General features: G+C 37.4%; 1 protein-coding gene across 7 annotated transcripts in view; it reads left to right on the top strand.

The window, feature by feature from the left end:
• Nucleotides 1-13,141, top strand: part of LOC114645747 (uncharacterized) — a 184,943-nt gene that overhangs the window by 164,587 nt on the left and 7,215 nt on the right. For 5 of the 7 annotated variants that reach the window (XM_051923156.1, XM_051923157.1, XM_051923153.1 and 2 more), the window contains 3 exons: nt 3,765-3,903; nt 8,967-9,238; nt 10,687-10,816. In XM_051923156.1, coding sequence (XP_051779116.1) covers nt 3,765-3,903; nt 8,967-9,238; nt 10,687-10,816 — 541 coding nt within the window. The remainder of the gene's footprint in view (nt 1-3,764; nt 3,904-8,966; nt 9,239-10,686; nt 10,817-13,141) is intronic. The other 2 variants (XM_051923158.1, XM_051923155.1) reach the window with 1 other exon arrangement.

The following is a 13,141-nucleotide window of genomic DNA, read 5'->3' on the forward strand; positions in this document are numbered from 1 at the left end:
GGCTAATAAAACAATGTTTTTAAATCAGCGGTGTAGCTAGAGTTTGTGCCACTTGGGGCGGAGCAGTGGAATCTGAATATGTTAACCAATTTAATTAGAAAATTAAAATGACATACAGAGAAAAATTAAGACATATAATTATTTATAAGCATCAACTAGACAAGAATAGTATAGACGGACTGATAAGCCGTGTTCTAATTATTAGTTTGATATAATTGTGCTGGGAAAACCAGAACCAGTGTTGTGTACAAGTGATAGGTGGGGATGTTTTCTGCGCAGAGCAAGAACACATTCGGATTGATAACGCAATGAAATTATAAATTGTAAATTAGTTGTTTATCTTCCTAGAAATTTTTATTGGTGTAATGTTTATTTTTGTTATTGTCTCATAAATTTCATCTGCTGTGTCTGATGCCATCATAGAAGGACAGTCTTAAAATTATTTTTGAAGCATTTGTGGATAAAAATCGGAGAATTTTACTTTTTTCATCATGAGTGATATTTTTCTGAACTCTGCTGCTTGCACACCAATTGTACTGAGCCTTTTGGCCAATAATGCCGCCCCCAAAAATGTGCCACACTGGGGTGGACTGCCCCCTTCAAGCTACGCCACTGTTTTAAGGTGTAACATTTGCACATTAGTGAATGCAGACTTAATAATATGGGCAAATTTAAATGCAGCTACATTATAATTTTAAACCAATTGTCTGATACTTTTGATTATCTACAGTTTATACTATCAACTACATGATTCTGTCTCACTGTGCATATGAATTTCAAAAACGTTTACTAACTGAGATGCAGAAAATGTGTTAAAGGCAACCTCAATTGTTAGTCACAGTGAAAAAACGAGAAAACAGGCAGTGTGATGGTTATCACTGCCAGCTCATACTGTAGCTTTTTGATACTGAATTTGTTTTCCTGAATGGCTTATCTGTTAAGATAGCACCTGAATGACACCATTTTTGACAGTATCAGGAGGGCAGCAAGGGATCAAAAACAGAAGACTAGTAGAGAATGTTTCTAAAGCAAATGACACTCCAAGAAACTGTTGTCAAAATAGTAAATGAAAAAGTCAGCAGCTGTGAATTCTTTTTTTTTTTAATTTCATTGATTTTATTGTAATCATTCCATACAAATAGATCAATTTTTACAAAAAATAGAATTGAAAACAAATCAACCCCCACCCCTGAGAAAGAGAGCATGGCCAACAGAATAAAACTTAAAAATAGTAAAAATAAATTAATTGATGAGTTTAATAGGTGGATGCAGAAAAATGGAGAAGAAAAAGAAATGGGGAGAGAATCTGCTTCCTTCAGTGCTTTAAGAGCTTATTCTAAAATGTTATTGATTAGATCCTGCCAGGTTTTGAAAAAGTTCTGCACAGATCCTCTAAGTGAGAATTTGATTTTTTCCAATTTCAAATAGTGATCCCTCGCTATATCGCGCTTCGCCTTTCGCGGATTCACTCCATCGCGGATTTTATATGTAAGCATTAAATATATATCACGGATTTTTTGCTGGTTCGCGGATTTCTGCGGACAATGGGTCTTTTAATTTCTGGTACATGCTTCCTCAGTTGGTTTGCCCAGTTGATTTCATACAAGGGACGCTATTGGCAGATGGCTGAGAAGCTACCCAACTTACTTTTCTTTCTCTCTCTCTTGCGCTGACTATCTGTGATCCTGACGTAGGGGGTGTGAGCAGGGGGGCTGTTCGCACACCTAGACGATACGGACGCTTGTCTAAAAATGCTGAAAGATTATCTTCACGTTGCTACCTTCTGTGTGCAGCTTTTAAGTATGCTGCACGGTGCTTCGCATACTTAAAAGCTCAAAGGGCACGTATTGATTTTTGACTTTGTTTTTCTCTCTCTCTCTCTGCTCCTGACGGAGGGGGTGTGAGCTGCCGCCTTCAACAGCTTTGTACCGGCGGTGCTTTGCATACTTAAGAGCCAAACAGCCCTATTGATTTGTTTGCTCCTTTGAAGAGGAAGTTATGTTTGCATTCTTTTAATTGTGAGACAGAACTGTCATCTCTGTCTTGTCATAGAGCACAGTTTAAACTTTTAAAAAAGAGACAAATGTTTGTTTGCAGTGTTTGAATAACGTTCCTGTCTCTCTACAACCTCCTGTGTTTCTGCGCAAATCTGTGACCCAAGCATGACAATATAAAAATAACCATATAAACATATGGTTTCTACTTCGCGGATTTTCTTATTTCGCGGGTGGCTCTGGAACGCAACCCCCACGATGGAGGAGGGATTACTGTATAAAACATCAGTTACCCACTGACTTAAAAGAGGAAAGTTAGGATTCTTCCAGTTTAGCAAAATAAGTCTATGTGCCAAAAGTGTAGTGAAGGCAATCAGTTTGTTTGTCCTTCTCAACTTTAAGCCCATCTGGAAGAACACCAACCACAGCTGTTAGTGGGTTAGGAGGGATTGTGACACCAAGGCTGTCTGACAGCCATTTAAAAAGTTTTGTCCAGAATGATGATAATTTGGTTCAGGCCCAAAACATGTAACCCAGTGAGGCTGGAACTTGATTGCAGCATTTCACAGGTTAAATATTGCCCTGGAAACATTTTGGACAATTTCAAGCAAGACAGATGTGCTCAATATATAATTTTGAATTGAATAATTGCATGGTTTGCGCATATGGAGCTTGAATGAATTCCCTGCATTGCTACCTTCCACTACTTTTCTGATATGTTGAGTGAGAGATCCTTTTCCCATTGTCCTCTTGGATCTTTAAAAGGGAGGGACTATAAAATATTTTTATATATTGCAGAAATGCTGTCTTAGTCCTCGAGACTGAGCAATATTTTTTCCAGCATAGAGGAAGGTGGGAGATGGGGAAAATCGGCAGGTTCTGTTTGACAAAGTTTCTAATTTGAAGATAGTGAAAGAAATGTGTTGCTGGAAAATTAAATGTGGAATGTAATTGTTCATAGGATGCAAAGATATTGTCTATATAAAGATCTCTAAGCAATTTAATCCCAAATGTTTTCCAGATATTAAAAACTGCATATGTTTGCGAGGGTTGAAAAGGTGGTTTTCATGCAGAGGTGCCACAGATCAAAGATTCTCCATCTTAAAATGCTTTCTATGTTGGTTCCATATTTTGAGTGAGTGAAGAACAATTGGGTTATTAGTATATTGGCGATAACTTGCATTTATTGGGGCACAAAGCAGGGAATATAGAGAAGTACTGCAGGATTTTATTTCTATTGCGGTCCAAGCCTGTGTATGTTCATCTATTTGTGTCCAAGTTTTTATGGCTTGTATGTTTGCTGCCCAGCAATAAAACTGAAAGTTAGGTAGAGCCATGCCACCTTCTGCCTTAGGTCTTTGTAGGGTCACTCTTTGGATACATGGATGTTTTAGGTTCCAAATAAATGTGGTTATGGTTGAATCTAATTGCTTAAAGAATGATGTATATTGGAATGTTTTGAAATAAAATGAGAAGCTTAGGAAGGATATTTATTTTAGCAACGTTAATTCTTCCAGCTAGAGTGAGATGGAGGGTTGACCATTTATACAAGTCTTGCTATGAATTCTAAAGGTGATTATGAAAATAAGCCTGCAAAATTTTTCGTTGGGATTCACTAAATAACAGTTCTGTCACATCGATGATATAATTTACATATCTTCTGAGACTCTCCATGGCAACAAGCCAACATGAAATGGCTGACACAGCACAAAACAAGGACTCGTCCATAACGAATTGAAATTTTTACATTTTCTACTTTTGGCTTTTCAGTATGATTCCGGTCTGGGCACTATGTCTGACGGATTGCCTTTCATTACACCCATCAGTTCAACTCCTGTTATTACTGTTGGTAATCTGGGCTTTGACCTCAAGCCAAAAAGCTTATTCTGCAATTCAACTTTTCATTCTGGTGAGTATGTCCTAAATATATTTTCTTATTTTGCATAGCATATGCTTCAGGATTCACCAAATATATACACCAATATACCAAAATGATATGACAGAATGAAACCAGTGTTTTAATATTGCAGTATTAGTTAAAAGTTAAATTTGTACATCAATGCTATTCCCCGTAAGATGAAGCTGATTACATCAATTTTGGGGAATTCGCAAGGTCAGCTATTACTAGTGATAATGATTCATTTTTTTCCTACTTCTGCACATTCTATTTCAGATTTGGGTTCTGTTTATGGTTGTTTTTTTTAATAGTGGAGAACCCAAGTTTAATATTTAGTTTTATGTTGTGTTTTTATACAGTACATTTTCTTCACTTCATACCACACCTTGTTGTTTCTTATGAACTCTGCCATTCTACAGAATCTTTGTGTACCATTGCTATGGTATCATTATTCAGGGATGCCAGAAGTGTGCAGCATATGATCATCAACACGACTGCATAAAGACTGGTGCTGTTTGCTTCCTGCTCATCTGAGATTACAGACAGAACCTCCAAACTGCACAGAGTGTGATTTGTTTAGTGTTTGCTGAAAATGACTTAGTGCTCTGGTTATTTTGATTATGACTTTTGGTTTCTGATTTAGCATTGATAACAGATAGGGTTGCTTCTCTGGATTGAACTACCTAGGCCCCCATCAATGTCTCATCCTCTGGCCCCTTATAATATTCATTCTAGAGCTCACTATACAGGGGAATACACATTTAGCTTAACCAGACACAAAACTTTAAATATTTACTTTACCATATTTAAAAAAATTAATTTAAAAAATGCATCCAAAAATATTCAAAACACTGAAAATTTCCAAATTTTAAATAAGCACATAAAAGGTAAAAAATTCAAAGAAACAAAACTAAACACAGGAAATAATAATAATAAAAAACAAAATAGCACCAAAGAAGAAAAAGGAAATTAAAGTAAAGAAAACTCCAAGTCCATCAAACCAAAAACTGAAAACTGGAAAAGAAAAGCCAAATTAAAAAAAAAAAACAGAAATCAGAATTAAAATGGTCAAAACGACCAACAGACTTACAGAAAGGGAAACACAGTTGGAAATTGAAGAACACTGCTAGGAAGCTAATGCCACAGTGATCTGACTAAGGCACCACGTACCTTACAAAGGAGTCTCAGATCAACACCTCAGAGCGCTTAACATTGAATTCTAAGATTACAATATGCAAGCTTTCGAGGCAACTCAGGCCCCTTCTTCAGGCAAGATGATTACATTAGTAAGCCTTTTTAGTTAGCCAATAAAAGGTGTCATTTTGCTTGGCTTTTCTCTACATTCATAATGGCTAACATGGTACAACACCCTAGTACTATTGAATTCTAAGGAAAGGGATCAGTGAAAAATCACAAATATTACAAAAAAGAAACAGAAAAAAAACAAGGAAGCAAATGAAACATTACAAAAGAAAAAAAAAGAAGAAAACTAATGACATACAGTCCTAACAAGTTTTCATTCTCCTGTTGTCTACATGTGCTTTCTTCCTATATTCGTAACACTGACAATGTAGTAGAAAATATTCAGGAACAGTGCCCCAGCTGAGCTTCCTTCTTGTTGTCCACTCACAAATACAAAAAAAATCATGTTTGACAAATCATGTTTTGATAATACAGTATGTCAAAGAATGGAAGCAATTTTTAAAGAAAAAAGCAACACACATCAAGAACAGGTGGTGTTAGTGAACAGTCAACAGGAGTTGAGGAGATCATGTTTCACTAACATGCCGGAATTCTGCATCTAAACAGATAAAAATGTAATTAACAAACTGGTAAAGTCTGTTGATGACAGCAGAATTAGGGTGACTAGTGAATAGGACTTTTAAATCTAGACAGATGTAAAACTTGAGAAGATATGCTGCAGATAAAATGTAATGTAAATTAATGCAAAGCATTGCACATATTAAGTACAATTTCTAAATCTGAATACACAATTGCAAAAGGGTCTAAAATATTAAATTACGAGAAGGACTCAGGAGTCATAGTGAACTTGGTATTTAAATTCTGAGAATGCATAGAAGAAATTCAGAAGACCAATCAGATGCTAGATTGCACAGCATGATATGTGGAGTATAAATCTAGAGGTTTTATTTTAAAGCTGTATACAGCACTATCAACCTGAAGCTTTATATGGAGCACACAGTGCAATTTTGGTTAAATAAATTACAAAAATTGTCTAGCACTGCTAGAGAAAGTTAAGAGAAAATGACTATTTTGGTTCTAGGACTGCGGGTATGAGCTGTAAGAAAAGATTAAAGGAGAACAACTATTCTTAGTTTAGCAAAAATAGATAAAGGAATTAATACAGTAGATCCCAGCTAGAATTCAGGATGAGTGTCAATGATAGATTACACACAAATGTCTGAATGTTTTTTTAGTGCAGTGGATAGTGGTACTTTTGGGAACATCAACACTTAGCTTGAAGTTATTTTGGAGAAATTAGATGAATTTAACTGGTGAGCTTTTTGGGATGAACATCCTGTACTTGTCAAGACTGCTCTAGTATTAAAATAAGTTATCATTTCAGAGTAGTCTGCCTTGTGCTTTAAAGCAGTCACTATGGAATACAGTAGGTCCTTCATGCTGATTCATATACACAATACGTCACACAACAGAAAAAGACATATATCTGACAGATAGACCTGCTGGCTAAACTGACATAAAATTTGCCTTGTTACAAAAGTGCCTTTAAAAATTTTTTGTGAATGAAATGTACAGTATATTGAATAATCTTACTATTTCCTAACACTGATTTCATTAGGTTTGAATTTAGATTTTGTTGGTGGTAGGAAGAGAGAAGGGTCTTTGTGTCACTTTCCAGTCTGGACACCAGAAATATGAAGAGATCTGTACAATTTATGACTGAAGTTCATAAACTGGTGAAAGTCTATGTTAACAGTAATAAACAACAAAAATATAAAATTACAAAAGTTTAGTTGAACTCTTCTCTCCTATAGAAAAGGCATGTAATTTTTTCTGCAGTCGGCTGGCACCCTACCCGGGATGTGTTCCTACTTTCCGCTCTATGTTGGCTGGGATTGGCTCCAGCAGACCCCTGTGACCCTGTGTTAGGATATAGCAGGTTGGATGATGACTGACTGATGTAATTTTTTAATTCTATCTCTTGACCTCGACAAATCTTTTTCTCTGTAATAGTAAAATGGTATGTAACTTATGAATTCTGATCTCTCAATTTATGTGTTCAGGATGGATAAGTTCTTTACCTATTTATTAAGCCTCTTGTGTTTGCACTGTGGTGTTTATTAGCTCACAGTTAATCTCTGCACTGACTTACAACTCCCCTGTGAAAACAGAGTTCCCTGTGTTTGAGTGAGTGTGTGCATATGTGTGATGCTGCTCTACTACTTCCTTACTGCATTTCAGATGAGCAATTCATAAGCCATATCCAGAACTTATCATCACAAGGTGATTACCTTTCAGTTACAGTGACATCAATATAATAATAAATTGTCTGGCTTTGTTCTATCTATTAAGTTACAATTAATAATTCTCAAAATCAAAAAGTTGTACTTATGATTTGAGGTAAGCTATGCTTTGTTCTTTTCCTGGTCTTCTTTCTCCAGATACATGATAGAATCTTCAGTACACTTTCTTTTTTTGTTGAGGAGTTCATCTCCTTCTTTGCCGTGATCAGACCGTCTGGTTACAGTTGGTACTGCAGTCTTCCTTTGAAGTTTTTACTTAGTATCCTCGGTTGCTAGCAACATTATGCCTTTTGAGCAACTGCCGATGAGTCGCATACCATTTTCAACAAGAGGAATGTCTGACCTCTGGTATATGGTCTCTCTTTCTGCTTGTGTACTTTGCTATCCTTCGGCAAGGTTTGGACTAATGGCAACCTTGTCCTATTCCAGTAGAGACAAGTATTCAACACTTCCAGTCCAACACAGTTGCCTTTTGGAGTCAAGGGATTGCTTCATCCTCTGTTGTGGCCACATTCTGTAAGCTATGGGTTCTGGCCATGGACAGCCAAAATTGCAACCAGGTTGCCTAGAAGCTTGGTGAGAAGAGTGATGACTTATGGTGTGTTTGAGGTTTTCAAAGGAAGAAATAAAGGTATCACTATTGGTTTCTTTTGTGTATATAAGTCCATTTATTTGGTTGACCATTGGTGCAAAGTTCTGTCCATCAGTGTTACTCATCCTTGAGTTATGGACCTTTGTTTGAACTTTGGTGCCCAGATATCCAAGAGATGCCCCTGAAATATTATAAGGTTTGGAATGGGCCACCAAATCAAATAAGTTGTGAAGTCTGCATTCTGAAGAGTAGACCCGTCATGCAAACTTGAGACTTTCTAGCTGGCATTTAGAGTGTCTGTCTTTGATTTTTAAGCCTGGGCTTGTGTTCTAGCCATAACAACAGAATAGATGATGTCAGTCTGTCCTACACAGTGCTGATTTGAAGTACATTTTTTTTTCAATTACTAAAAAGAAAATGTCAGTGAATACTTTTTTGTAAGTGAAAATTTTGTTATTATGTATACTATGATATTCACAATAATTATATTGTTGTTTATAATACTCATGCTGAAACCCCAGAAATAAATTTCGCCCTTTTGTTGAAAAAGGGGAAGGAATACCCCCTCTTTAAAAATGATATTAAGACCATGATTACTGGAAAATAATGATGAAAAGAGAAGGATTTTGAAAAATGGCATTTGCAAAACAATTCTGAGGGCTTTTTATTACAGACGCTGGTTTAAGGGTTAGCACCTTGCACCTTCAGAAGGCTGGAGTAAAGTCTGTATCTGGTGTCTGCTTTTGTGGTTTCTGCTATTTCTCCTTATGTCTATCTGGGATTTCTTTGGGTTATAAAACTTTTTTTCTTCTTCAAAACATGTTTGTTAGATCATTCATTAACATTGCATCATTTAAGGGAAACATTTTATATTTGGCTCGACATGACCAGGAATTTGGTTTATATATATTAAAAACTTAACTGATTGATGTATCAATGTAATAATCTAATTTTTAATTTATAATGTATTGCTGCAGATCCTGTAACTGAATACACCTTACCTAGCCCCTCATCATTATACAGTTCTTTCCTGTGCCATTATCCGGACTGTTGTCGTTCGTTCGACACATCAAATGGATTACAGAGTCATTATAGGCAGATGCACACACCTGAAGGGAGAGCCAAATGCAGTAAATGTGGTAAAGAGAGCACCAAGAGTGGCATTACCCAACATGAGAAGACATGCATGGGAAGCTCATTCTCTTATATTCCTAAAGCAACACCATCACCTATCCTTCAAAGTATGCAGGTTAGTAATCATTCCTTCTGCTGTTATGGTAGGTTGTGTAGCCTTAGTCTCTAAGCCTTCAGACTGCAAAGCTAATCTTGCTTCCTCTATCCTTGCTGCTTATAAGAGTTTTAAGTAAAATAGGACAACATTTTCCAACTGTGTTATGGTAGATGGGTTAGGGTTCTTTAGGTTGAGTAAGATAAGACGATGTACAGTATAAGCAATTCACTTCACTAAACTTTTTTCAAAAAGGCCAGAGCAGGGGATAAGTGACTCTAAAATATAGTATTGGATAATGTCACTCACAAGAAAGTTCTAGACCTGGGTACATTTTGGCTAGTTTGAGTTGAAAAAAATGTGCATGATGGGGATGGTTTTGAGGTGAATTAGACCATGTTTGGTACACATGGAAGACAATTGTGTTTTATCTGGGGCTGAGTCTCATCCATTTATCTGAAAATAAAATTCAAAGGTCTTGTCTCAAATAATCTAAAACTGCATTGTTCAGAAAAGGATTTTATAGTCTGGCAAAACCATTAGTATCTTAGTTGCCTGTTGCTACTCATAAAACATGGAAGTCATGTGACCTAATGAGTTATCAGTTCCCGCCCTTACACAGTCTGTTATTTGCAATGTGAATTTTTTTTTTGTGTTAGTTTTTTGCCCATGGGCTAAAGGGATTTTCTCAAAAACTGGTAAAAATATGTTAAAATGTATTTCAAAGCAGAGGGATGGATTACTTCCTTGTTAAGGTTAAGGAAATATTAGAGGACTTGTACCACATAAAGCAATAATAATAATAATAACATTTATTTGTATAGCACATTTTCATACAAAAAAGTAGCTCAAAGTGCTTTACATAATGAAGAACAATAAATACAAAAAATATCTAACAACATAAGAAATTAAAATAAGACAATATTAGTTAACATAAAAAAAAGAGTAAGGTCCGATGGCCAGGGTGGACAGAAAAAACAAACAAAAAAAAAACTCCAGACAGCTGGAGAAAAAAACAAAATCTGCAGGGGATCCAGGCCACGAGACCACCCAGTCCCCTCTGGGCATTCTACCTAACATAAATGAAATAGTCCTCTTGTGTCTAGGGTTCTCACAGAAGGACTTGATGATGATAGACATGCAGACTTCTGGCTTTTAATTCTTCACTGTTGGAACATCATGGTGCTTTGAGTAGATGGTGGTGGCAAAAGTCACCACCAAAAGGACACCGGAAAAAGAAACAGAAGAGAGAGTAGGGGTTAGTACAGATTTTAGAGCTACTATGGATAGTTATTATAATGAATTGGATATACAGAGTATCAGGATTAAATTACATAAGAAGGCCATGTTAAAAATATTGTGTTTTCAGCAGTTTTTTGAAGTGTTCCACTGTATTAGCCTGGCGAATTCTGGTAGAACTCACCCATAAAGGTATTCTTTTTTTGTATCTCCTATTGTTGTCTTTTCAGCATGATTCCAGTCTGGGCACTATGTCTGACGGATTGTCTTTCATTACACCCATCAGTTCAACTCCTGTTGGTAATTTGGGCTTTGACCTCAAGCCAAAAAGCTTATTCAACCATTCAATTTTTCATTCTGGTGAGTATGTCCTAAGTATATTTTCTTATTTTACATAACGTATGCTTCACCAGGATTCACCAAATATACAGTACATCTGGAAAGTATTTTCAGTGCATCACTTTTTCCACATTTTGTTATGTTACAGCCTTAATCCAAAATGGATTAAATTCATTTTTTTCCTCAGAATTCTACACACAACACCCCATAATGACAATGTGAAAAAGTTTACTTGAGGTTTTTGCAAATTTATTAAAAATAAAAAAATTGAGAAAGCACATGTACATAAGTATTCACAGCCTTTGCCATGAAGCTCAAAATTGAGCTCAGGTGCATCCTGTTTCCCCTGATCATCCTTGAGATGTTTCTGCAGCTTAATTGGAGTCCACCTGTGGTAAATTCAGTTGGTTGGACATAATTTGGAAAGGCACACACCTGTCTATATAAGGTCCCACAGTTGACAGTTCATGTCAAAGCACAAACCAAGCATGAAGTCAAAGGAATTGTCTGTAGACTTCCAAGACAGGATTGTCTCGAGGCGCAAATCTGGGTAAAGTTACAGAAAAATTTCTGCTGCTTTGAAGGTCCCAATGAGCATAGTGCCCTCCATCATCCGTAAGTGGAAGAAGTTCGAAACCACCAGGACTCTTCCTAGAGCTGGCTGGCCATCTAAACTGAGCGATCGGGGGAGAAGGGCCTTAGTAAGGGAGGTGACCAAGAACCCGATGGTCACTCTGTCAGAGCTCCAGAGGTCCTCTGTGGAGAGAGGAGAACCTTCCAGAAGGACAACCATCTCTGCAGCAATCCACCAATCAGGCCTGTATGGTAGAGTGGCCAGACGGAAGCCACTCCTTAGTAAAAGGCACATGGCAGCCCACCTAGAGTTTGCCAAAAGGCACCTGAAGGACTCTCAGACCATGAGAAAGAAAATTCTCTGGTCTGATGAAACAAAGATTGAACTCTTTGGTGTGAATGCCAGGCGTCACATTTGGAGAAAACCAGGCACCGCTCATCACCAGGCCAATACCATCCCTACAGTGAAGCATGGTGGTGGCAGCATCATGCTGTGGGGATGTTTTTCAGCGGCAGGGACTGGGAGACTAGTCAGGATAAGGGAAAGATGACTGCAGCAATGTACAGAGACATCCGGGATGAAAACCTGCTCCAGAGCGCTCTTGACCTCAGACTGGGGCGGCGGTTCATCTTTCAGCAGGACAACGACCCTAAGCACACAGCCAAGATATCAAAGGAGTGGCTTCAGGACAACTCCGTGAATGTCCTTGAGTGGCCCAGCCAGAGCCCAGACTTGAATCCGATTGAACATCTCTGGAGAGATCTTAAAATGGCTGTGCACCGACACTTCCAAACCAACCTGATGGAGCTTGAGAGGTGCTGCAAAGAGGAATGGGTGAAACTGGCCAAGGATAGGTGTGCCAAGCTTGTGGCATCATATTCAAAAGACTTGAGGCTGTAATTGCTGCCAAAGGTGCATCGACAAAGTATTGAGCAAAGGCTGTGAATACTTATGTACATGTGATTTCTCAGTTTTTTTATTTTTAATAAATTTGCAAAAACCTCAAGTAAACTTTTTTCACGTTGTCATTATGGGGTGTTGTGTGTAGAATTCTGAGGAAAAAAATGAATTTAATCCATTTTGGAATAAGGCTGTAACATAACAAAATGTGCTGTGAATACTTTCTGGATGCCCTGTATATATACCATAATGATATGACAGAATGCAACCAGTTAATGTTTTAATATTGCAGGATTAGTTAAAAGATAAATTTGTACATCGATGCTATTCCCAATGAGATGAAGCTGATTACACCAATTCTGGGGAATTCGCAAGGTCAAATATTGCTAGTGATAATGATTTACTTTTTTCCTACTTCTGCACATTCTATTTCAGATTTGGGTTCCGTTTGTTTTTTTATTTTAACAGCGGAGAACCCAAGTTTAACATTTAGTTTCATGTAGTGTTTTTATCTATATCTATAAAGGAGAGTTGTGATCCGTGTGGCTGTGTTTGTGTGTTTGTGGAGGGACGGAGAGTTAAGGCGGGTGTTGGAGTCACGTGATCATCTCCCCTCCCATTCACCTCATTTCATTCACTTCATTTCGCTCCGAGCTGAGCTCCGTAGCTGACGCGGTCATGCCGTTCTTTTTCCATAGTGTTTAGTCCTTTCTTCTTTACTGTTTAGTAGACGCGGTGCTTACTGAATAGTATTTTTTCCTTTAGTGTTTCTACTTAGTGTTTCTTAGTGTTTAGTAGATGCGGTGTGCGAAAGGAGAGTTGGGATCCGAGAGACTATGTTTGTGGAGGGATGGAGAGTTAAGGCGGGTGGG

This window comes from Erpetoichthys calabaricus, chromosome 2, assembly GCF_900747795.2.
Source record: "Erpetoichthys calabaricus chromosome 2, fErpCal1.3, whole genome shotgun sequence".
Lineage (NCBI taxonomy): Eukaryota > Metazoa > Chordata > Cladistia > Polypteriformes > Polypteridae > Erpetoichthys > Erpetoichthys calabaricus.